This window comes from Pelodiscus sinensis, chromosome 2 (assembly GCF_049634645.1).
Source record: "Pelodiscus sinensis isolate JC-2024 chromosome 2, ASM4963464v1, whole genome shotgun sequence".
Lineage (NCBI taxonomy): Eukaryota > Metazoa > Chordata > Testudines > Trionychidae > Pelodiscus > Pelodiscus sinensis.
The window spans coordinates 216861003-216887466 of record NC_134712.1 but is presented as its reverse complement, the minus strand read 5'-3'; the positions used below and the strand labels follow the sequence as shown (position 1 = coordinate 216887466).

The 26464-nt window shown below is 45.8% G+C and overlaps 1 protein-coding gene across 2 annotated transcripts in view; it reads left to right on the top strand.

Moving 5' to 3' along the window:
• DBF4 (DBF4-CDC7 kinase regulatory subunit) overlaps nt 1–19300 on the top strand; it is a 50931-nt gene extending 31631 nt beyond the window's left edge. For both annotated transcript variants that reach the window (XM_006119478.4, XM_075922425.1), the window contains 3 exons: nt 525–639; nt 15819–15943; nt 17986–19300. In XM_006119478.4, coding sequence (XP_006119540.2) covers nt 525–639; nt 15819–15943; nt 17986–18955 — 1210 coding nt within the window. In that variant the 3' untranslated portion in view covers nt 18956–19300. The remainder of the gene's footprint in view (nt 1–524; nt 640–15818; nt 15944–17985) is intronic.
• Nucleotides 19301–26464: the final 7164 nt, after the last annotated feature.

Genomic DNA, 26464 nt, shown 5'->3' with positions numbered 1-26464 from the left:
GAGCTGCTCCAGCCAGGCCAGGCCTGCTGCACTGTGCCCTGGGTGAGGAGCTTATCTGGCCCAGCCGGGTATGCATGCTAACCAGTTAATCAGTTAACTCTTACATCCCTACTTCTGATATGTTTCATTTGTCTCTAAACTACATCAGCTTAATGTTCTATGCTGTATGTTGGTTCATATCTAATTCTTTTCTAGCACTCTTCATCAGTAGATCTGAAAATGCTTTACGAAAGGAGGTAAATATTGTCCCCACTCTACAGATGGAGGAACTGAGCCATAGGGGAGCAAAATGAATTGTTCAAGGTTACCCAGCGGTTCAGTGCCAGAATCTGGAATAAAACCCCAGTTTCCTGAGTCTTAGTCCAGTACTCTGAAGTGAATTTTTGTTCATTCTGATTTGATTGATGTTCTAAAATGTTTGTTTTCTTAATATTTTTACCATTTTATAATCAGAAAGTTTAATGGCCCAACTTCATAAGGACAGATAACTGATGCTTTACATTCAACTTTTTTTTTCCTAACAGAAACAAAACAAATAGTGACAAAGACTGGAGAGGCCCAATTCAACTTCCTCCAAAGGATAAGAAAAAGAAAGGATATTGTGAATGTTGCATGAAGAAATATGAAGATCTGCAAACTGTAAGTGTAAAATATAGTGTACACTCAACCAGTCTGTTATACAGTGCTTAGAAAAGTGACATCAAAAAATATGTTTCTGCCTAATGGATGTTAGTTGACTTAAGTATATACTCAGAAGTTCTTTAAAAAAATAAAAACAGAATTCTTCTCTCTAATGGAATTTAGTGCTGGCTTGCTGACTACATGAAGAGCAGCTAACATTACAGTAAACTTCCGATAATCTGGCACCTTTAGGACTCAGGGGGTGCCGGATTATCAGGGGGTGGGGTGGGGTAGGGGTGGGGTATTGACGAGGAACTGCGCAGCGTGGGAGAAGGTGGCGCTGCGGGACCAACCCGGCAGCACCCCAGCTGCTCTGCCCCCAGCTTCCCCAAGTCAGCCGCTGGTCAGTTTCAGCAGCGGCTGACTTGGGGAAGCTGGGGGCAGAGCAGCTCCAATTGTCCGGCTGGCCGGAGCACTTCCGGGTTCCAGTTGGTGCCAGACTATCAGGAGTGCCAGACCACTGGATGCCAGACAGTGGGAGTTTTACTGTACTTATAGTGACATCTCAGAAATACTGTTAATAAAACTTTTAGCAACTTTTAGCTCTTTTGAATTGCCCATTTGTACTTATTGAGTATTTGAAACAACTTTATTATCCAGTATGGGAATGAATTAATAACTTTGCACCAAATACTAGTATGCTAATATTTAGACTGGCCTACAGAACTAATAGTTGAAAAGAAAAAGTATCCGAGATATACTTGTTCCAAAGCTGCTATTCTGTATGATTGTTAACTTTTACTGGTCTAAAATAGTCTGAGGGGTAGCCGTGTTAGTCTGTAATTTTAAACGTGACTAGTAACAAAAATATATAGCACCATGAGCTTTCATGAGTAAAACCCATTTCATCCGATGAATTGGAATGGAAATAACAGAAAACAAGGTTTTTCCTGCGGGATGACAGTGACATAATCAGCATTGTGTCAGCAGAGTGAGAAGGGGAAGCGGTGTGCATGGGTTGAGACAGGACAGGAATCCTTCACCATTGGGGCTTGGCCAATTTCCTCCCCTCCAGGAGCGAAGCCAGGGCTGGGCTTGGGCAGAGTTGGGGGAAGGGCCCCAGAGGCTCCAGTAGGCGGTGGTCCCAGCCTAGTCAGGTTGTTCTCCTGGTCCCTTCCCAGAGCGCACCATGGTCTCCCAGCTGGCCTCCAGCTCCGGGCCCCAACTCTGGCTCCCACTGCCCAGCTGCCTCCTGCCCCAGCTCCCAGGTCTGGGCAGCAGTGCCCGTAGGGTGTTTTCTGCTCCCTCATCCTTGCTGCTTCCCACCAGCTTCCTGTCTGGGTTGCAGAGAGGTAGGGCCTGGGACCCAGAAGTAGGAGGAGAGCCAGAGGCAGCTGGATGGGAAGTGGTGGGTATAGGAGAGTAGCATGAACTCATTGCAGCTCTTCTAGGTTGGGGACGAGGGGAGAGGGAGCTGAGGAGGAGGCTGGGAGAGGGTGGATCCAGCTGTTGGGGGAGGGAAGGGACTGCCACTCCCCAGGGACAAGGTCAGGACAGTGCTGCTACTTCCTGTAACAGGGCCTGTGGAGGAGTCCAAGCCAACCCCCGAAGGGCTTCCAGGGGGGTGCGCTATGGAGTTGGAAGAGGGATCTCAGGGAATTTGAGGGCACCTTCCTGACAATCCAGGGTCTCCCTCTGGGTGGTAGGGACTTGGAGGTGGGAACAGCGCTTTCGTCCAGGGGGCTTCCATGGGGAGGGATCTGAGCCCTATGAGGAGTCTCACTGAAGGGGCACCTTTTACCATGGAGGACAGTGGAGCAGGACAGGGTGAGGGTAATTTCCCATCAGGGGGAAGAGAAGACTTGGTCTCCAGGATCTGAGTGCCTTGGCTTCCTGCTCCTGGCTGTTCAGGAAATCTCCTGCTGTAAAAGCCCATAAGAAAGAGCCCCTTCCTCTCTCCTGCGCTGATCCCAGCCCAGCCTGTTCCTAGCAAATCCAGGTGGAGGGATCAATATACACTCGCTTGATGCATGGGCTTCTCTTTCTTAAACATGGGGACCAGAGCAAAGTAAATGTGGAGTAGATAAGACCACAGATAGAGGGGAGATTGGTGTACAAAGTGGCCACGGGCGCAGGGTGGGGCTTCGAAGCACATAGTTGCCACAGAGACGGGGGACTTGTCATGTGTAGCAGCCACAGAGAGGGGGCGTGCATAGTGAGCAGGGGGTGCAGCTCCCATGTGTGTACATAAACACCAGAAGTAGTAGGACTATGTTAATGTGGCTAAATAAATAAGCTGGACCTTCTTCTTTGAGGGATGTCCACATGGATGTTCCACTCTGGGTGCTAGTGTGTCCTCGCACCAGCAACTGGAGATTTTTCTAGCAGTGCCCTGCCATGCTGTGCGCGCTCTGACACCTCCACATTTTATTGGTGTCCATTAGGTGTGCGCGTAGCTTTCTCTACCGTCCTCAGCAGCAGACAGAGCTCCTCTCAACACGTCCTTTTCTCATTTGAAATGACAAAAAAATAATAAATCTCCTCAGTTATTCTTCACTTCTAAGTTTTTGAACCCTTCCCATCCTGTTCCTTGTTTTAAAATAAAGTTTGAAAAAAAACCCAAAACCCCAGTTCTTCATTGTTTTTCTATTCAACATGCCTGGTTCCACAGGCTTTAAGTACCGTGACTTGTGGAGGGAGTCCATGTCAGCTTTGGATGGCCATTTGTCTTGCATGAAGTGCCTTGATGAGGCACACCGCAAAAATGATTGCACTGCTCCAACCTGACTGCAAGAGCTCACCAAGACCACGCTAATAGATTGAAGAATTATCTTTACGAGAAGTCTCTCCAGCCTGCGTGGAACGACTCGCCTCCCTGCTCCAAAGATGCAGACAGACCAAGAGATATAGACAAAAGTTGTCCCTCTACCTCGTCTGACAAGGCAAAGGCAAAAACCTGGGTTTCTCCAGCAAAATTGCTGCCTCCAGCACCGAGCTTATCAAGGGAGAGCGTGGGCAACAGGCCTAGCACCTCAGGCATGGCACCACCTAAGCACTCGGGGCCGCCCAAGCAAGCTCAATCCGAGCCCAAGTACAAATTGTCAGCACCACCTTCCACTACGATGACTAAACATCACAAGTTGGTGCATAAGACGGCACTGGATACATCACGGAAGAGAACCTGTACTGCCTCTGCCGTGGGCATCAACTCCGATGCCACCATTGGCATCACCCAAGACACACCCTGGCTTGGCACCGTCGCACAAGCCCCATTAGTAGCAGCCCATGCTTCTTCAGCACTGCCCTCACCAGCTTTGGCAATGTGTTCCATACACTCACCTAGGTCACCAGCTCTATCATTTTTTCTTAGTGAAGCACACAGCAGCCAGCCCTACTCAGTGACATTCACTGTGGGAGCCTCACTCCATAAGGTCATCACATCCTCCTCCCACCACCTCACTGGCATTCTCACCATTGGCTGTACCCACCACCTCCTTATTCTGGCCAGTGGTATCCTTGGGACAGTTGATCATCCCACAGGACCCACTGCACTGCTTTTTACACACCAGACGAAAGACCTCACTCTCCTCCGCCTACCCAGAAACACCCACAGTCACCACAGGAGGACTCTCTCCAAAGGAGAGGAAAGATTCCCCACTCCACAATTCCTCTTCATCATCAGATGAGTCCAACATTCCCACCACTCCACCCCCAACAGACAACTCTAAACAGTTTCAGGACCTGTTTAAGAGGGTGGCTGTGGCACAAGAATGCGATCTGCAGGAGGTGCAAGAGAAGCAGTACAGACTCGTACATATCCTGCAGCTTCCTACCTCATCCAGGATTGCACTCCTGATGGATGAAGCCATCATGGATCCTGCTGTTAATATCTGGTAGACTCCAGCATCCATCACGCCCACCAACAAAAGGGACAACCACAAATATTTTTTGCCCCTGACAAAGGGCTGGATTTTTTGTTTTTACACTGACCACTTAACTCCCTTGTAGTCGACTCAGTCCATCACAAAATGAAATAAACTAACATGAGATCAACTCCCCAGGATAAGGACCTTAAGCACCTGGACATCCTGGGCAGAAAGGTATATTCGTCAGCAACGCTTCAGCTGAGAGTGGCTAACTACTCTGCCATGCTTGCTGACTCTTATTATACTAACTGTGCCAAGTTGCAAGAGCTTTCACAGTTCCTTCCAGAGCATAAAAGACCACAGCTTCATAGTATTATTCAGGAGGGACGCACTATTGTCTGCACCACTCTACAATCCTCAATGGACATGGCTGACACTGCAGCTCGTACCACCGCAACAGCTATCGTCATGCACAGAGCCTTCAAGCATCGGGCATACCGAGAGAGCTGCAACCAAAGGTGAAGGGCCTCCCATTTGATAAGACCAATCTATTCACAGTCACGACTGATGAAGTCTTACATTCTGTGAAGGACTCCTGGACCACATTACAGACTTTAGGCATGTCTACACCGCCAAATAAGAGGCTCAGATATAACTATTCCAGACCAAGAGAGTCGTACAGACAGCCACCCTGCTACAACTTCAGGAAGAAACACAGGCAGCAGAGAAGCAGACCTCAGCATCAGCAACAGACCACAACAACTTAACCTTCATCCTCCAAACAACAAATTTGAAAGTTTGGTTGAGAGCAGAGAGAAGCTAATCGGATAGTCAACTAGTGATGCAACTAGTCGCTTCGCCTGCCTTTCTGATTCTATCAGAGAGAGGCATCGTGGGGGGGGGGGGTTGGAGCCAGTGCTGGGGGGAGCCAACTTAAAAGCTGCACTGTCTCCATGGGGGTCAGGGGAGGTAGAGGCACAGCGGAAATAGCACAAGTGGGGACTGAAGCAGTCTCCACTTGCACTGCTTCTGCTTCGATTCTGCTTTTGAAATGTGCAAGAGTCGCAGCAGGGCTCTTATACATTTTAAAAGCAGAAGCTCTGCAGGGAACGTGGGGCTAATGGGGGCACTTGTACATTTCAAAAGCTGAGGTGCTGCAGGGAACGGGGGGCCAGAAAGGTCCCCCGCTTGCCCCACGCTCCCTGCGGGGCTTCTACTTTTGAACTGTAGCAAGAGCCCAGCAGAGCTCTTGCTACATACAGTTGAAAGGCAGAAGTGCCCTTATAGACTAACTGAATAGTCAATGGAAATCCCATCTACTAGTTAATTAGTCTAAATTTGACACTCTGATCTGAGGTCCTTTCTCCATCAATGGACTTAAGTAATATCAGACCAATGGGTACTAGAGTTCATCAGAGAGGGCTACTCCACCCCGTTAATTTCCATTCCCCCTACCAATCCCCTCCCCGTCCCTCTTCAGGGACCTCTTCACAAAGTCCTGCTCCAGCACAAGGTCCAAGCACCTCCTACAAATAGGAGCAGTAGAGTCAGTGCCAGCAGCTTGCCAGGAAAGGGGCCTCTACTTGAAGTATTTCCTAACACAGAACAAAAATAGTGGCTGGAGGTCCATTTTAGACCTCAGAAAACTCAACAAGTATGTAATAAACAGAAGGTTCTAGCTAGCAACAGTTATATGATGCTAGCAACAATTATACTTTCATTGGATTACGGGGGTTGGCTCTCGTCTCTCGACCGGCAAGATGTGTATTACCACACAGGTGGTTTTTACACTTTATAGTCAGCAGTCAACACTATCAATACCGGTCCTCCCATTTGGCCTTTCGACAGCTCCGAGAGTTTTTTCAAAGAGTCTGGCCATAGTAACTGCACACCTCCGCTGTCAGGAAATAATAATATTCCCATACCTCGACAATAGCCTCATAAAAGGCATGTCATTTCAGGAAACCCAGTGAACAATCAACAAAGCCATCTATCTGCTGCTTGACCTCTGGTTTCACATAAACTGCCAAAGATCCACTCAGCCCTACACAAACGCTAGAGTTTATAGGAACTCACTTCAACACTACCATAGCCACAGCAACACAACCCAGACACAGATTTGAGACCCTACAAGACCTAATAGCTGCAGCCCATGCATCTCCACCTACCACAGTGTGTGAATGCCTCAAAATTCTAGGTCATATGGCAGTTTAACCTGTTGGGGTGCTCCTCAGGGAATGAAGGGGGCTCCCCTCAGGGTCAGTGGGTGGCCACTCCAACCCACTACAAGCCCCTAAGCAGTCGGTAGCCCGCTCTAATCTAGGGCAGAGGCTGCAACAGTCAAGCAGTCTAGGCAAACAACCAGTAGCCTAGTCCTAACATGAGGCAGGGGCTGTAACAGTTAGCAGTCTGTAGCCCAGCCCTAACACAAGGCAGGGGCTGCAATAAGCAAACAGTTTATATACAGACAATGAGTAGCCCAGCCCTAACACAAGGCAGGGGCTGCAACAGTTAACAGTCAGTAGCCTAGGGCAGGGGAAGGGCTTCTCTCAGGACAAACCAACCAGGTCACAGTCAGGACACCCAGGTACATAGTCTGTCTCCTCACTCAGGAAAGGTTAAGGCCCTTTGCCTGCGGCTGCACGCTGCCGGAGAGGAGACTGCCACCCAATCAAGAGGTGCGGGGGGGCGCTGGCCCTCCCTTCACTGCCGCGCCCTGGCCCAGAGCCCTAATAGCAGCTGGTAATCAGCTGCCAGGTCAGCCAGGATCCGGGCCACGTGGTAATCCTCCCAGAGAGGGCCAACTCCACTAGCTCTGGCTCCTCCGCCGGCCAGGGTGGGGAGGCTTTTGGCTCCACAGCTGTCAGAGGCAGAGGTTTCTGGCTCCCTGCTGGCTGGGGAGAGAGTGCCTCTGTCTTTCTCTGGCAGGGCCCCCACTGGCCTTGCAGGAAGTCCTTTTATATCCCTGGGCCTGCCCTCGACTTCCTCCCAGGTGAGTCCTCCAGGTGAGCCCAACCTGACTCAGGGAGGGGCACTTCCTCCTCAGGGTCAGTGGGTGGCCACTCCACCCTACTACACACACACACCCCTTAACTCCAGCTCCTGTCGCTCAGGGCTGGATTCTTGATCCTCACCTGCACGGGAGAAAGCATCCGCATTAGCATTTTCCGTCCCTGCACAGTGTTGTATCATGAATGAATATGGCTGTCGGGTAAGGTACTACTTCATTATCCTGGCACTTGTGTCCTTAATTTTGTGCAACCATTGAAGTGGTTCATGATCTGTCACGACCACGAATGTATTTCCCAGGAGGTAATACCGCAACACGTCAATGGCCCTCTTGAGGGCCAGGGCCGCCTTTTCAATGATCGCGTAATGCCACTCCCTTGGGAGAAGTTTCTGACTAATGTACACCACTGGGTGTTCCTCCCCATCTACATCTTGGGAGAGGACAGCTCCCAATCCTGTGCTTGAGGCATCAGCCTGCACTATAAAGAGACGGTCAAAATCTGGGCTAAACCTCACTGGCTCTCGACAGAGACAATCCTTCAGGGTCTAGAATGCCGTTTCACACTCTGGGAACCATCAAACTCGCTATGGGCTGTCCTTGGCTAAGAGGGTCGTGAGCGGTGCAGCAATGGTTGCAAAATGTTTGATGAAACGGCGATAATATCCTATCAACCCCAGGAACTGGTGTACCTTTCGTTTGGTCATGGGCACAGGGTATGCCCGGATTGCATGAACCTTCTCTATAAGAGGGCACACCAGGCCTCTCCTCAGCTGATAACCTAGATATGTCATCTCTTGCCCTCCAATGCGGCATTTTTTGGGGTTGACCGTGAGGCCTGCAGCGGAGGACAGCAGCCACTTGGAGAAGGTAGTCTTCCCAATGTTGGCTATATGTAACCATGTCATCCAGGTAAACAACAGCATAGCTCATATGAGAACTCAGGAGGTGGTCCATCATTCTTTGAAATGTTGCTGGAGCCTCATGGAGGCCGAAGGGCATTCAAAAAAAATGAAAAAGTCCTGAGGGGGTGGTGAAGGGCTGTCTTTTCTGAGTCCAGGGGATTTGCCAGTACCCCTTAGTTAAGTCCGGGGTTGTAATGTAATTAGCTTTTCCTATGCGGTCCAGAAGATCTTCGGTTGGAGGCACCGGATAAGCATCAAACTTTGAGATGGCATTCACTTTCATGAAGTATATGCAAAACCTCACACTCCCGTCTGGTTTGGGCACCAGGACAATGGGACTGCACCACTCACTTTTTGATCTTTCGATCATCCCAAGCTCTAACATTGTGCAAACCTCTTTTTCTACTGCGTCCCTCATTTTCTGGGGCAGAGGTCGGTTCCCTTCACAGACCACCTGACCTGGAGTTGTCTGGATCACATGTGATACCACCATGGTCTTCCCCGGGACCAAGATGAAGGTCTTGCGAAATGCCTCTAAGAGGCATTGGACCTGCTTTCGCTGAGCCTCTGTTAAGGAGTCTTCTCGCAGGAGGCCCTCTTCTGTCCCTAAATCCGATACCTGGGGTCCCAGAGGGGGATCCAGGGGATCTGGTGTTATCATTAGCCCCTCACGTTCTCGCCAGGGCTTTAAGAGTTTTAAATGGTAAACTTGCTGCTTCACGCTCTGGTTAGGTTGGGATATTTCATAGGTTAGCGGGCCTCTGCGATGAATCAGCTCGTAAGGGTGCTGCCAACGGGCCAGTAATTTGGATTCCTCTGAAGGCGAGAGCAGAAGTACCCGATCCCCAGGTTCAAACACTCTCTCATGGGCGGCATTTTGATTATAGCCCTGCTCCTGGGCCTTCTGGGCTGTTTGCAGATTTTTCTGTGCTAAGGCCCTCACCGTGGCAGGCCTCTCTTGTAACTGCATAAAATATTGAAGGAGCCCTTGGGAAATTGAAGGAGAGCGCTCCCAAGTCTTTCTCATTAGGCCCAGCACTCCCCTCGGTTTCCGCCCATAGAGGAGTTCGAAGGGAGAGAAGCGAGTGGAGGACTGGGGGACTTCTCACACAGCTAGCAACAAGGGTGATAGGAGCTGGTCCCACTCCAGCAGGTCCGAAGGGGGAAACTTCTTCAGCATTCCCTTCAGTGTCCTATTAAAACGTTCGACAAGACCATCTGTCTGCGGGTGATACACTGAGGTCTGGAGTTTCCAGATCCCCAAGAGAGCGCAGATCCGTCGAAGCAATTGGGAGACAAAATTTGGACCTTGGTCTGTGAGTAGTTCCTGAGGAAGTCCTACCCTCGCAAAAACCTTTACTAGCTCGGAGGCAATAGTGCTGGCGCTGGTGTTCCGCAAGGGGATTGCTTCGGGAAAATGGGCGGCATAGTCCACGAGAACTAGGATAAAGCTAAACCCTGCTTTACTCCTTAGGAGTGGTCCAACCAGATTGAGGACTACGCGTTCAAAGGGGGTTCCGACAATGGGCATAGGTATCAGTGGGGTTTCGGGACTCTGGGGTCGGCACCCACGGCTACTATAATGACATCTCTCATGGGGTAGGAGACTTATCTTGGGTCCCAGACAGCACAAGGCAAGTGGTCCTACAACGAACAGACACTCTACATCAACTTGCTAGAGCTCAGAGCAGTCCATTATGCATGCATCTAGTACAACAAATACTGATCAGTAATAGGAGGGAATCCACCAGGAAACTTACTTGTGCAAGTGGATGAGGTGGTTCTTTGAGTGACGTCCCGGTGGGTGCTCCACTGTGGGTGAGGGGTTGCCCTGAGCCGCAGAGCAGAGCCTTGCAAAGCAGTTTCCCCCATTGAGTCGCGCATGCGCAGGAGGCATCTCACAATGATCCCACTCAAGCGTGTTACTTGCGTGGCTCAACCCTTCCCTGTCAGTTCCTCTTTAACTGCCCTCGTCAGGGGATGGAGCCTCTCCTCTCAGACTGTTACTTCACTTAATACTTCACAGTTGCCACTTAGATTGTTAGCTTTAATACTTTTATAAATAGTTAGTTTTATAGTTCCTAAAGTTTCCCTCTTTAATTTACCAAAAAAAAAAAATCGCCTCGGGGGATTTGAACATGGCCTTGCCACTCAAGGGCAGTGCAAACCAGGCTTCTTCCAGCTCTTCCCCCTTCTTAAAAAAAAAAAGACAAAAAGGAAATAAAGAAGTATCACCTCAGACAACTTAAGATGTCGGGCTCCTCAGGCTTCAAAAAATGTATGCCAGTATCGGATGGCCATTCATTATGCATATGGTATTGGGGGAAGCCCACACACTGCACAAAGGCAACCATCATTCCTCCTTCACGGAGAGAGCCAGAAAAGATAGATATTATTTGACAAGGGTTTGCAGCCTGCTGAGGCACAGAATGTCTCCAGACCATGGGAGAACACCCCATGAAAGAGAGCCGCTTCCCTGCTCCCCAGCAAAACTTCAAAAAATAGAGCCATGCCATCACGCTCTTTCCTCTTCCTCTTCCCCAAGAACTAGCAGGGGAGAGCGACAGGGTGCCTCGGGGACCTCTACAACCAAAGCAGCAGGAAGAGCCTCAGAGCTAACACTTGGACTGGTGCATGCTTCCTCTGTGGCTACAGAAGCCTGAGAGCGCTTTGTATCTGCGGCACCGCATGAAAAGCCGGCACCACAAAAAGCCGTGGCACCGCAAGGAAAAGTGGCTCGCTAAGTTAAAGCGGCTCCGGCTACAACAATGCTGCATGCTCCTACACCTGTGCTGACGGTGCCCACAGACCTGCAGCTGAGGAAGGCAGCAGCAGAGATGCCATGATTAACAGCTGATAGAACAAACAGCACCACTCGTGCCCCTCCTCCACAGGTGTATCACCTGCAATGTCTTCAGCCCGTGGCTCTCCACACATACCAAAATCCCCAGTACTTTCTCACCGCAGTCCTTTACCAGATGACGACCAGATGACTACATTCTCTTCATAGCATGTATCACCGACTGGGTCACGTTTGTACCACTACATGTATCACCGACTGGGTCACGTTTGTACCACTACGTTTGTACCATGTTTGTACCACTACATCAAAACCCCTAGTACCCACACTGGTCTTACCCTCCTGAACCTTATTCACCGCAGTGGGGAACTTGGGGACCCATATAGACACTGGTCCTCAATTCATTCCACACCGGCAAGAAGGGGTTTGCGTCTAACCCGGACCCTCCCTCCTATGGAAGACTCAGAGTAGGATGAACAAATACCTGATGAGGACCCAGACTCTCTCACATTCAATGCATTCCCATCGGACAATTCTCCGCCACTTCCAGATGATGCGGTCATACCATCTGACATGTGCCCAATTGATGACCTTAAACAATTTCATGAGCTTTTTAAAAGGGTGGCAGCAAGCCAACAAATCTCCCTCCAAGAAGTACAGGAAAATCAGCACCCCCTGTTAAAGAATCTGCACCACACATTACACGGGAAGATTGCCTTACCTTATAGACGAAGCAATTATGGAAACATCAGATGAGTTGTGGAAGACACCTGCATCTATTCAGCCTACCAGCAGAAGGGCAGATGGGAAATACTTTGTCGTCCCCCCCCCCTTCCCCCATCCCCAAGATATGTATTTTCTGTTCACGCACCCCAAGCAAACTCCTTGGTTGTGGAATCCGCTCAGAAGAGATCCAGATTACCACAGTATAGGTCAGGTAATCAAGACAAGCACCATAAAAAGTTAGAGCTCTTCAGCAGGAAGATCTACTTTTCTTCCACACTGCAAATGAGAATAGGAAATTACTCTGCTCTTTTGGCAAACCACGCAGGCATTACCTACGTTTTGCTCTTGGACCAGACCATTATCAATACAACATCCTACCTTTTGGCCTCTTTTTCCCCTCCCCCCCCCACCCGAGTATTTTCAAAGGCACTAGAAGTTGTCATTGCATACATCAGACAACACGTCATCTTTCCATACCTCGACAACTGCCTGATAAAAGGAGTGTTTTGCAAGGAAACCACCTCCATAATAAACATAACCAGAGCCCTCCTTAGTCGGCTAGGCCTTCTAATCAGCAAACAGAAATCAACACTGCACCCAGTCCAAGACGTGGAGTTCATCAACGCTCACCTACATTCAATCTCAGCCAACACATATTTACCTCAGCAGCGCTTCATAGCTATACAAGATCTCATAAATATGGTATCCATGACCCCTTCTACCATGATACTCACCTGCCTCCTATTGATGGGGCACATGGCTGCAACTATTTACGTGGTTTGTCATGCCTATCTTCAACTCTGAATAGCAACCATGTACATCACATCTCGCTACTCTCAAAACAAGAGAATTACCGTACCTACAAATGTTCTTGCATCTCTAAAATGGTGGATTATCTGCATCAGCAGATAATCTCCTGGCGGGGGTTCCATTCCACCAAAAGGAACAGACACATCTACTCCTAGCAGGAGAGTCGATGAGTTAGTTGCACTCATGGCTGACCCACCATTCATGATATTCACCAAGAACAGAGTAACCTTTAAACCTCATCACAAATTTCTCCTGAAGGTGCTATCCCCTTTCTATATCAATGAAGTCATACACTTACCTGCTTTCTGCCTCAAGCCGAATTCTGATCCATCCCACACAGCACTGCATACCTTGGACGTTCACCTTCTACCTAGATCAAACAAAACCATGAAGAAAGTCAACAAGACTCTTCCTCTTGTTCGCAGAGCAATCCAACAATCAAGCCATTTCCTTACAGAGAATATCCAAATGATCTCCTTGTATTCATATGTGTTACACTATTCACAATAAGCAACTGCCAGACGTCCATCAAGGCTCATTCTACAAGAACAATTGCCTTCACAGCAGCTTTCCTCAAAGACATACCTTTAGAGGACATTTGCCAAACATTATGCTCCCACCTCCGCTATTGCTCCAGCAACATTAGTCGGACAAGTGGTGCTGCCCTCAATTTCAGGGGCAGGGCTTCAAATCCACCTCCATGATACGAACATTGCTCTGTAGTCACTCAGAGTGGTGCACCCACAGGGACATCACTCGAAGTAGAGAAGAGTTACCCTGTGCAGTAACGGGGGTTCTTTGAGATGTGTGTCCCCATGGGTGCTCCACTACCCTCCCTCCTTCCCCTGCTTTGGAGCCCTTTGGTGGCTTACAACCAGGTAGAGAAGGAACAGATGGGCCAAGACACCAACGGCACGAGGAGACGCCACAGCATGCATGCAGCATGGCAGAGCACTGCTAGAAAAATCTCCAATTGCAGGCGCAAGGACACACCAGCACCCAGAGTGGAGCACCCACGGGGATACACATTTCGAAGAATCCCCATTACTGCACAGGGTAAGTACTCTCCTATTCGTAGCTTTTTATGTGAAAATACAAATGTCAAAGGAAAGGGAAATTGGCTTTGTAATGTGCCAACCATTTATTGTAGTTATTTAGGCCCAGGGTAACAGTTTCAAATTTGAAGATGAATTCCAGTTTTGCAGATTCTCTCTGTAAATGGTTAGTGAAATTTCTTTCTAGAAGAATGGCTACTTTTAAATCCATGATTGAATGACCAGGCAGGTTAAAATATTCCCTACGGGTTTATGTGTGTTACCATTTCTGATGTCTGATTTGTGTCCATTTATTCTTGATGGCATATATCAAATTAGAGGACATGCAGTTGTATGAGCTAGGGATGTTACATTTTGACTGATCAATTCAGTCAAGTAGTTGATTGAATTTCCATTGACTACTGTATTAGTTGATAAGGGGGGAAGTAGGGCACTCGATGTCCCGGCTACATATAAGCGTTTTAAATGGTGTAAGAACAGCCCGCAGCTCTTACTATATTTGAAAGGTAGAAGAGCAGCAAGCACATTCGGACTACTGTGCTTCAGCCTTCAAAATGTAACAAAAGCCCCGAGGGATCAAGAGCCCCAAAGAGCAGGGGGCAAGCAAGCCCACAGGGCTCTTGCTACATTTCAAAAGCAGAAGTGCAGCAGGAAGCAGGTATAGGCCATGGTAGCTAGAATGATGTTTTCAGGAAGATAACTTATGCTCTCTAGTTTCCTCGGGAAGTCACTGGTGTCTCGAAGATAGCAAGGAGTGTTGGTAGTGTAGGGATTGAGGAGAGAGTCAACATAGTCGAATAATTCTGCGCCAAGGGTTCCAATGTCTCAGATGATGGGACATTCGGGATTTCCAAGTTTATCAATCTTGGGTATCAGATAGAATGCTCCTGGTCAGGGCTCTGGGGGGGTGTTTGTGTAGATTTGGTCCTAACCTGTAGCAGAGTTTCTTGACATCAAGAAGGCCTAGGCTTATCAGTTAATCTTATTAACTGCATGCATTCTTCCCCATTTACAGAGGCAGCAAGGAGGGGGGAAGCAGGAGCCAGTGCTGGGGGGAGCTCAGAGCTGCCGACTCCTCAGAGCAGCCTCCCCTTTACCCTCTGGGGTGCTGCCTCTATTAGTCTTTCCGTGGACAGAGGCTGCTCTGAGGCAGAGCAGACTTTGTCTGTGAGAAGCTTGGATCCCCCACAGACAGGGACTGCTGCTGCCGCTATATCAGAGGCAGCAGCACAGGGTGGCAGGCAGCTGATCTGCGTGGGGAGCTGATTTTTAAACTGGCTCCCCTCGCAGATCAGCTCCTCTAATACAGAGGCAGCACTATGGGGTAGCAGGAGGCTCCCTAGGAATGGGGCTGGAGCACACTAACTACCGGCCCCACCCCTGAGGACTATAGAATAGTTGAGTAACTGATAAAAATTCATGTAGTTACTTGACTTTTTAATGACCCAATATCTAACATCCCTAATTCCTCAGTAGGATCAGAGGAAAGAGACCTGTAGAATGTGGTGCTCTAAAATAGGAATCTAAGGACCCAAATCGATATGACCTTGTATTTTCATCTTGCTTCTCCTGTAATATATTAATCTGTCCATATGCATGTGCTGTATAAATTATTGATATTGGAGTATTTTCCTGTAGTATTGTTTCAGAAAAAGCTTACTGTTTTATTTTAATGGAGATATTTTATTTCTATTAGGGATGTTAAAATGTGTTTATTTTTGTAAATGTGTTAACTATTGAAATTTACAGCAGTTACACATTTACTGTCAGGGGACTGGCTTTTAAGCCAACTCCCCATGAGCCTCAGTTCCTACCTGTTTCCTCCCCCTTGTACTGCTGCCTCTGTAGGAGGCAGCAGCACAGGGGTGGAAGGTAGCTCTGCAGGAGCTGGTATGTACCCCTGCCTCTGATACAGAGTGGAGAGGGTGCTGCATGTAACCATTAGGATTAACCAGTGACCCCAGGCTGTGGTATTGGATGTTTCTGGGATTTTTTTATTTGTTTTTTTTATTTATTTTTAAATTTTAGCATCTTGAAAGTGAACAGCACCGAAACTTTGCACAGAGCACCCAGTATCAAGTTGTGGATGATATAATTGCCAAGTTTGTTTATGACTTTGTGGACTACAGAGATGATGCACAAAAAATGAAACGGTAATTCACATTTACTAAGTTTATAAATCCCCATAAATGAGATAGCTAGCCAGATATTTAAAGATATTGTGAATTTGGGAATATAAATCTGATAAAGAACTAATAGTTTTCAGTTTTAGATCACTGAAACTTAGTGATGTTACACATAAGAGACCTGGTTTTAAAAGAAAAATTTAGTCTTGTGTACTTCCGATGTTTTATTTCATGAGGTATATTTGCCAACTATTCTAAAGAGAACTGTTACAGTGGTACATGATTATAAGTACATGGATTATAATTAAGGTTTGTTAACAGTTTATCCATCATGTTTGTTAGATTTATAATTATACAAAAATACCCGTTACTCAAATGTATTTTGACATGTAGAAAATACCACGGAAGTCACCACCAAAGCTCAACGCTCAAATCAAAATTTTCTCCCCTTTCCCAGCTGCCTGTTCCCATAATCCCTCATTATAACCTCCCGTTGCCAAAGTCTGAGTGAAGAGATAAACCGTAGTTTGTATTAAACTCTTTCGGACCAAGAGTTGGAATGAGTTTTAAATCTGAGAATCTTTCAGATAATGTTCCTTTATGAATGCACACTCTTAAAAGAAAGGGAAGCCAGGTCAAATGCTTTCACTGATTGCAACTGTGGCAGTAATAGTTATTGCTCAGTTGTATTCCCTCAAGGATTCAGGAAATATGCAAACCGTCTTTTCTTTTTTCTGTCTTTCCTAAAAGTATAAGTGAGAAGAATGGCACGGGGAAACCAGACTTTAACTGGAAAAGTCAATACCCTCACTGACGTCAGCAAGAGCAGGACCAGTCTATTAGTGCAGGGATGGGAAACCTACAATGCTTGCCTTGATTTGGCCCATTAGGTTTGGGGCTTGCTCCCCTCTTTCTCCCCTCCAGCCATACGGCAAGTCTCCAAACCTGGTGTCCTCCACATGGTTGGAACACCAGTGCCGTCTCCATGCTGCGAGGGGGAAGGAGCCCTTGCACCTTGCAGACCAGATCAAGGCAAGCTACCGCCCAACCTGGCATTGGGAAGAAGTGGTTCGGAATGGCTGCAAAGGGAAGCTCTTTCCCTGGGCTCGCAGGCTCCACTCCGTCGCTCCCGTTAGCCAGGAATCATAGCCAATGGGAGCAACAGGGGGCAGTACTTGTGCCCCCCAGGAGCTGTGCCAGGTAGATGCCCCAATCCCTTACCCACTGTCCAGTACTGCACCCTACCTCCTGCCTAAACCTCGCACCTCCACCCTGTTCCTGCACCTACCTCCAACTCAGATACTTCACCCTAGCCCAGTAGCCCCCTCCTGTACACTGAACCCCTCATTTTTATCCCATTCAAAACTATATAGGGCCTCCACAAAATCTACTGGTCCCAGGCCCCTGAAAAGTTAATCCAGTCCAAGCGGGGGGGGAAGGGAAGAGAGAAGGGAGCTTTGAGCCTTGGTGCTCTCTTCCTTCCCCTGCAGGGCTGGAGTACTAGGGGAGTGAGGTGATTGTCTCTTTTTTTTGGGGGGGGGGGAGGGAGGCTGTTTCTGCATCTCATTTGGGGTCCACATCTCTGAGGGTTTTTTCCCTCACTTGTGTGTGGCCCCTGACTGATTTTAATGTGGGTCAGTGGCCAATCACATGCACAAAAATTCACCACCTCTAAATTAGTGATTCCCCTTCTGTTCCTTTTGTCATTTGGAAATGCCTATTAAGGATGAAAAACTATATAATATTTAAATGTCTTGAGAATGTTGTCATTTTACATAATTTTAATAGTCATTGTTGTGAAATGCTAATTGCCATTTTTTAATTTGTTTTTGTTTAAACCCAAAGCCATTTTCTTTAAATATTTTTTTAAAAGCTGCAGAAATAATTCTGAATATTAAAGTTTGTATATAGTACCTTCTGGTCCCGTGACAATAAAAGCATTTTGTTATAAGAATAAAAATAGTTTTGTCAATCTTAATTCTTGCCTAGAGACAGTTAACAGATTAAGCTTTGGTAAAGTAATCTGTTATCTTTTTGTTTCAAATATTTCTTTTGAATTCTAATTTTAGGACAAAATGTAGTATGGGATACTTTTCTCCAATTATTGGAAACATAACTAAAGCCGAAGAACTGAAAGAACGACTAAAAAGACAACACATTTCATTCAAGTGTTATTCTTGGAAAGATACTACAGTGCAGGCACTAAAACAGGACCATCAACATACAGAAGTTCTTTGTAAACCATTATTTCCTTCCAAAGTAGTTAGTAAATTCAGAAGTAATGCTGAAAACGGTAAAAGAGAAGGCTCCTGTCCTGTAAATCTAAAAGACACTGTTTTATCACCAAACTTCGTACAACTACCTCCACAAAATGTCAGCAAAACATACCTCGAGAATTTATCCGAATCTTACAGGAATTCTAGTAATGAAGTATTTGAACCCGAAGTAAATTTAAATAGAAAGAATTTTGATAGTAGTGAAAAGGACAAAAATACCTCACAGTCAAAACGAAAATTAAGTAATTCATTTGTTCTACCAGCAAAATATTTGAAGAAAACAAATACCAACACAGCATTTAATAAAAACCAGTTACATTTTGGTTTGGATAATGATGCAGAGAGAGAGCATCATATAGTTCTGGAGACTGAGAAACTACCACATTTTTCTACAAACAAAGCAACTAGTGAATCGGCTGTCAATAGTGCACCCAGTTCACCTTCTAGAAAGCTGCACAGAAAAGTAAAACTTTCATTAGGAAGAAATAAAAGAGGAGTCCAGAAACAGAATATGGAGTTATGTATAAAGCAAACTGATGAATTACCTATTACTGAAGAAAAGAAAAATGTATGTTTGTCCCCAGTGCAGACTCTGATGGAATTATTTCAGACAAGTGAAGTACATTCAGACTTTGGGGGTTTTACAAGTTATCCAGAGAACAAAGATTCAAGTTGCGTGAAAGATATTTGGGAAGAACAAAATGTCAGTCCTCTATGGTCATTATTTTCCTCCTCTTCCTCAACCCCATTTATCGGATTTTAATGCTGCTTTATTTAACACAATGACTTTTGAATAAATTTGCCAACTGGTGAGGATTTTATTCATGGAAATTAATTCTTGGATTATAAATTATGCATTCAGGTTTTGGTATATTAAATATACATGCAAAGACATATGTATAAATCTTAAGAGTAAAAATACTCCTGGAGTGTTTTTCTTAAAAAAAATATCCCACCACTTTTTCACAGCTGATAAATAGGTAATGGCCTATGATAAAGTGTGTTTAACTCAGCTGTTAGGCAAGATCTATATGCATCATGTAGCTTATTGTGAATTTTAGACAATAAAAAAAGTGTGTGTGTGTACACACAGTATATTTTTAACAGAGTAGTTGGTTTCTGGTTGAGTGAAGTTCTTGTTGGGTTTAAGTTGTTTTCTCTTTCCTCAGAAAATAGTCTTACTAGCTGGCATAGATTAGAAGGAGCATAGTTTTAGGGTTGAAGTACAGAAGTGGCAATGTGGAGGTCTGTTGTTTATTCTTGACTCTCATACAGATTTTGTCTGACTTTGCATACTCTCTGTGTCTGTTTAGAAATCTATAATAGGCGTTTTCAAAGTTGGGTTGTGGACCCACCCTGGTAAACCACTGGTGGCCCGCTCCTCAGCCTAGCCACCTCCTTCTCTCTCCCACCTGCTTCCTGAGAGATTCCACCAGCAGGCACCTTTCACACTGGATGGTCCCCCAGCCTGGATCTCTGTAAATGGGAATTGCAAACCAAAGTCCCTGCAAAACCACACCAGGATCTGGGTAAAGGCATCCATGGTTAGGTGGTCTGTCTAGCTACAGATTCAGGTGGAAGAGACGGAAGCAGTGCTGGCACAGGTATTGCCAAACTTCCTAACCATATTAGAACTCCCTCTTACAAACTCCCATCTGCAGCCCTGTGTCCACTTCGCTCCCCTAGTCGCTCTGCCTCTGGCTTTTAAAGCCTACTCACCTAGGTCATGCCTATCCCCTCGTTAGCCACATAGAGGGAGGCTGATCACAAGGCTGAGTGGTAATCAAGGGATGCAAAGGAACAAACCCAGACATATAATCCCAACTGCCACAGTACCTGAAATCCGAAACAAAATTCAGACAAACAGTTGAGCAAACTCACTCATGCCAAACCTAGTACACTCACTCAGCCTGTTTAGCGGTGGGATCTCTTGTGCTGCCTTTCAAAGTCCTGTCTTCAGCCCCCTGTCCTCTTCGCTCGGTTATTCCCATTGTGGTACCTGTTTTGCTTCAGTTTTCACTAAAAATGTTAACAGTAACCAGATGCACAACACAATATCAACAACTAGGAATTAATATGTCAAAATTGGGAAAGAAAAGGTTAAAGAATATTTAGGTAATATTTAAAGCAGCAGAGCATCATGAAATTTCTCAGGATATGTAAGTACTAGCTGAGGCAATTACAAATAAGTCATGGTTCTTCCAGAAGTGTCTTTGTGGCTACTTCATTTTAGGTGTTTTGGTGCCCTGCGCTTCTAGTTGGAAACTTTTGGTAGCAATGCCCTGGTTGGCCATGTAGGCACAGCAGCTGTCTCATGATGCTCTGAGAGGCTTATTCCAGGCACACAGCCAACCCATACTCAGTTCCTGGTCTATCACCCTTGGTTTCAGCAGTATCCTTATCTACTTTCCCTTTCCCTTTCAGCCCTTTTCAGTTTAAACTCCTTCCTGGTTGAACTCTTTATTTTTTATTTCATTCCTTCCCTCCCCCTTTAAAAGGTGTCTGAGGCAGGATTACACATTACACCTACAGATAAACTGAAGCCCTTTTTCTAAGCAACAGGTCATCAGAGGAACTTTCCATGTTTAGGTTGGCATTTGATAGACCACAAAGGAAGGTACATCCACTCATTCCTTGTAGATGTCATCTTCGAAGAGACCTATGGATTGGCCAGTTGCTCATATGCATCCTGGATCAAACACAGGCAATAATGCTATGAATGAAACATACAAAGACTGCACCACAGAACAAGTCTTGGAGACTGAACAGCTGTCTCGGTTGGGGTGTGGTATCTCAGATCCCATTTGTCTCATAGTCCTGAAGGATGTACATGGACATGCATTTAAACAAGTGGATTTTTCCCTTTCAGACCCCTGAAAATATTTTGGACAATACCAATTAAGTAATTGCTCGTCCTTAATTAAGTTGGGGACCCTTCCCATTGTAAAGGAATGTAGGGTTTCTGTGATAGTGTCTATAACATATTCTCCATAAGCAGAACAAATAATTTCTTTTCCTAAGGCCAAATCTTTTCTTTGATCATTGTTTTGGGTGATTATTTGGTTAATTTTCCCCTGAGTTTCATTAAAAAGTTCAGCTATGTCATGAAGATTATAAACAGTAAAACGTTCTTCTTGTGATAATCCTTTGAGTCCTTGCAACATGGGGTTTAAAATTTGATTAGCTTTCCCCTGCAACACAAAATTTAGGTATTTCCAGATCTTCCGGAGATCCATTCGGTTCCAGACAGACATACCAGAACCAAATAGTCTGGAGGTAGATCCTAGAACTGCAAGCAGATTCAAACTAGCTTCCGCCTAGTGGAAGACAGATTTATGGGCTGTCTGTTTGCCCCTAGCATTGCAAGATCTTGGACTTGTTGCTGATAAGTGGCAATTTTAACCGTAAGAAGTACCAAGAAAAAGGAAGCTACGTTAGTGGATTTACAATAGCTAAATTCTCCCAATTGCCAGTTAGATAAATTTAATACCACAGGAACATGCATAAAGCGAACCTGGTTAATCAGTGTACCAGATACTGGTGTAGTGGTGAGGCCACTAGCAGGGCCAGAACTTATCATGGGATATTCCAGTTCATCATCAGTGGGGCTGTCATAATCATCATCTACGAAGGGATTATGTATTAAATTCATGAGAGGTTTACTATATATTTCTTAATCCCTGATTTTGTTTGGAAAGGAGCTATTATACAGACCTCATATACTCATCCTCATAATCCACTGGGTGTACAGTTAAACTACCTCCAGTCATAAAATTATCAAAATTGTTTTTTTCTTCCCACTCCCCATAAGGGATTTCATGCACGGGAGGTGTTGAATTGGTTAGGGAGGTGTTGAATTGGTTAGGTAAAATTATTACATCCTCCCCCCTTTTTGAGTCTTTTAAGGGTCTGATCTTTTTCCAACCACTAGATGGCATTGATGTTATCCCTTTAGTTGGTACTTAAATGTGATTCCTTCTCCTCTCATACCTATAACGTGCCAGGTTGGTTAATGGACAAAGCCAGGGTAAGGGCTTATTTTGATAATTTCTGAGGCTTTGTCCTTAGCAAGCATCCAATTACCATGATTTGTCTTGACCAAATACAATTATTTGGGTGCAGAGAGGCTACACAGATTCCTGCTTGATATCTGCCAGCCATAGACGCCAGCATATCGTGCAGTGTTAAACATGTTTCCTTAGTCCAGGCAGAATATTTTCTCCGCCATTTTAAAACTCTTTTAAGCTTTCCCTATCTTGGAGTATATTTCCAAGTCATAAAGTCTGAATAATTCTTTTGAATCCCAACTTCAGTTGCTTTAATCCAATTCCAAACAAAAATTAATGTTACCTCCTGACTCAAATTAGATACATTTTGGGGTAAAGGATGCAGTGAACTACCAGCAGGCACATTTGTAAACATTTGCAAAATGTGTTCATCACCCAGGTTGACAATGAGAACTTGCTCCGCCTTTTTGGATAGAACATGTTTTTTTAGGTTGATCACTTGGATATAACATAGGCATTCACTGGAGTCTTGGGTTGTTACCAAAGCTTCTTTTGGCCATGTTTGAATCCCAAGTCTCGGGGGGAGGGGGAGGGGGAGGTGAATACAGTCTTATTTCTAGGATGTAAATAAAATAACAGTAAATCAGGAATTTCATTGTCCATTTCATGGCTAGAAACAATCACTCGGGCTCCGATTGCAGATGGGGTTCCTCAGGGGCTGGTTCACTGAGTACCTGGGGAACAGCCTGCTTCAGAGACCTAGATGATCGATACATCTTTAACTGGTTAGCGTGGTCGATTTCATCTTTACACCTTTTCCCTGTTATACAGCCGAACTCAGCTTGTCAATGATTCAGAAAGGTCCCATACGTTGACTACACAGCCTGTGTTCTGGGGCTTTGAAAGACAGTAACATCACTAGATCTCCAACCTCCCAAGTGTTCTATCTTTGGCTCTTATCAAAATAGGCCTTAGCTTTGTGTCTCAATTTATCCAATTTGGCAGCTACCTGCCAATGGACCTGATTTAAATGTTCTCGCAGTTTTTGCAGGTAGGTATCCATTTTGACTCCCTTTGCAAGGCTATCCATGGACCCTTGTACACCTGAGATTGTAATGGTGCATTCCGTTTGGATGGATTAAAGTTAACCTGAGCACAAGTCAGGCAATTGTCACAATATTGCTGTACATCTAGTCCTATAAGTGGCCACCAACCCACAGTTTGAAGGCGTTGGATGGTCTTCTGCACTCCCTGATGTCCTCTCGTGGGAATATCATGAACCATATATACCTTCTCCCTTCTCAAAGGAGTGGGGACCACCCATGCAGGAAAAGGACGTCCCTTATACAATAAGATATTGTCACCTGTAAATGTTGTCTGTATTTCCCATATAGGGGGTTCAGTTTGGGTGCCCACTTTCCATCTGCCTTGGAGAGTTCTTGCACTATTTCCACTATTTCATTATGTTGGGCTTTTAATTCTCTTGAGATCGGGTAAATCAACTCTGATAGCTGCAAATGGACATTTGAGACTCCGTAACAATGAGGCCTTCTGATGTTTTTTTCTTCCAGTGATCTCCTGAACGGGCCCCTTCTCATGCTAGTCTATCGACTTTCCCATTCTTTTGAGCATATAGTTCAGATTTGGAATAGGCTTTGACCTTTTTGACTGAAATTAGGCATCCTGAGTGTCCAAGTTTGTGTGTCAGGTCACAAATGTACTTCAGTAATGAAGCATATTTAATTGGTGACCTGTCTGAGGACATAAACCCATTTTTCTCCCAACAAGGGAGGAACTCGGTAAGGGAGTTGCACATCTATGCCGAGTCTGAGAACAGGCTCAGGTCCAAATATGGAGCCTTATGAAGGACCTGCACACACTGTTCTAGCATGCAGGCCACCGCAACTAACTCCGTATATTGAGCCAAATGCGGGGGGTGCATTAGTGTGTTTTCTCCCAGGGTTCTCGTTGCTCTGGGAGGAATGGCATATGTCCCAAAAACTGTATATGGAATACCTTGGTCATAGAAACTTGACCCGACCATAAAGAAGTGGTATCCTCTAAAGGACTCCTCCCTCATGAGTGGGACAAAGATTTCTCATTTCCTTTCCACTTCTTCCCCTGCCCCCTTCCCCCCCCCCCTCCCCGTTCCTCTATGTTTGAACAAAGGTAAGGTCTTCCCTCATACAGCAAGGGACTAGGTATGGCAAAGGAGGGGTTCTGATAGGTTTCATTGCAATAGCTTTTCCTTGCAATAACAATGCCTAATACGCTAGACAGGCATTGGAAACCTGTCCATCTTTAACTCGGTCTGATAGTAGGAACTGGAGGGGTGTGTGTGATGAGTATAATATGATTGGACTGAGGCCAGTTATGAAGGTGAAATGTTGAATGGCCCAACTTGTGGCCAGCAGGTATTTCTCACAGTTGTCATATTTGAGTTCCACTGGAGAAAGCACCCATGAAGCATAGGCAATAGGTCTGATTTTTCCCATTCCTCTCATGTGAAGCAATTGCCAATGCAGTTACACTCACCTCCACCTCCAGGTGAAAAGATAATTCAGGATCAGGAATGATCAACACAGGAGCCTTGGCAATGGCTTGCTTCAGCTGTGACACTGCTTCCATGTGTTCAGTCCATTCCCACTGCACATTCTTCTGGAGTAACCGATACAATGGACCTACAATTGAAGCAAAGTTAGGTATGAATTCTCTGTGGAAGCCAGTGAGGCCCAGAAATAGCCTTAGGGTCTTTTGGCACTTGGAGTTGTTGGACTGCCTCCACCTTTCGTTGTGCGGGGGTCCGGCCTTCTCTTGCCAAAGTGAGACCTAAAAAGGAAATACTAAGTTGTATTAGCTGTGCCTTGACAGGGTTGCACTTTAATCCTGCATCTTCTAGGATGTGGAGTAGCTCATCCAACCTTGCCAGGTGCTCCCCTTAGTATGTGTAGCTAAACACAGATCGTCCGCATACTGAAGTAAAACAGAAGGTTTAGAAAAAGGTTTAGTACTCTGCATTTGAGTATGGAACAGTGCAGGGCTGTTCTTATGGCCCTTTGGCAATCTGCTCCAAGAGTATTGGAAACTGAAAGCAAATTTGTATTGAGACTCTGGAGCCACAGGTAAGGTCCAGAAACTATTACCAAGCTGCCTGGACAAGTTTCCCATTTTGGACCCTCGTCCGGGGTAACCATACCATACTCCAGCTTGTCCATTAACTAATAAAACCAATAACCTTTTTCCTGTCCTAAAACAAGATGCAATTCACAGTTGTTCACATCAAGAACACATCCCTGTCTACCCAGAAAATCTGACCCCAACAGATCATCCTTTGGGTCCGCCATTGCAAGTAATGCGAAAACATGGGTTTTACATAGGTTGCCAATTTGTACCATCATAGGTTTGGATATCATAACTGTAACTTGGTGATTTCCTACTGTAGCGAGTACACGTCTGTCCAGAGGACAACACGGAGGACAAACGATCCCTTCCTTACGTGAATGATGCTAATGGCTGCTCTGGTATCTATAATAAACTTTAAGCGGTAGAAGATGAACCCCCAACCACTGTAGGCCTTTCATTTTCATCTTTACCCAGAGGTAGGATGCTCGGGGCCTTTTGGCATCATGCAGAGTAATTGGCATGTGCAGGCAAGAATCCTTCGGACTCCTCCGTCTCCTCTAGGTCCTTTTCTGCAGGTGGGTACCACTCGGAGGATGAAGCTGCCTCCAAGGACTGCAAGTCCCTGGTTGGCTTGGGGGTTTTGAAGGAACCTTTTCCAATGTTAACGCACTCAACCATGCTTGAAACCCTGTAAATTTTGTTGTATTCCCCAGAGTATCGTCCTAACTGAAGTACTTCCTCTTTGGTGCAGCCATGTTGATTGAAAGTCTTGTAAAAGAGCCTTACTTGCTGTACCTCTAGAGAAAGAAGCACAGTCCCAGGGTTCTCCCCGAAACTCAGGTGCATAACCCTGTCTGTGATTACATAAACTTGCGCTATTGGACTGATTAGACTAGTGTTTCTCAACCAGTAGTACAAGTACCCTTAGCGGTACTTGAGAAAAGTCAGGGGGTATGTCACCACAACTGAAATTTGAAGAAAACTGCATTTTTGGTCTAAGTTTTGTAGTGTTTTATTATTTTTGTACTTTTTACACCCAAAAATTTCATCGCCCATCCTGCTATGATTAAGTTGTTTAAACAAATGTGTTGCAATGGTAGAAAAAAAATTGTGTGTCTGAAAACTTAGGTCCTGGGAGTACT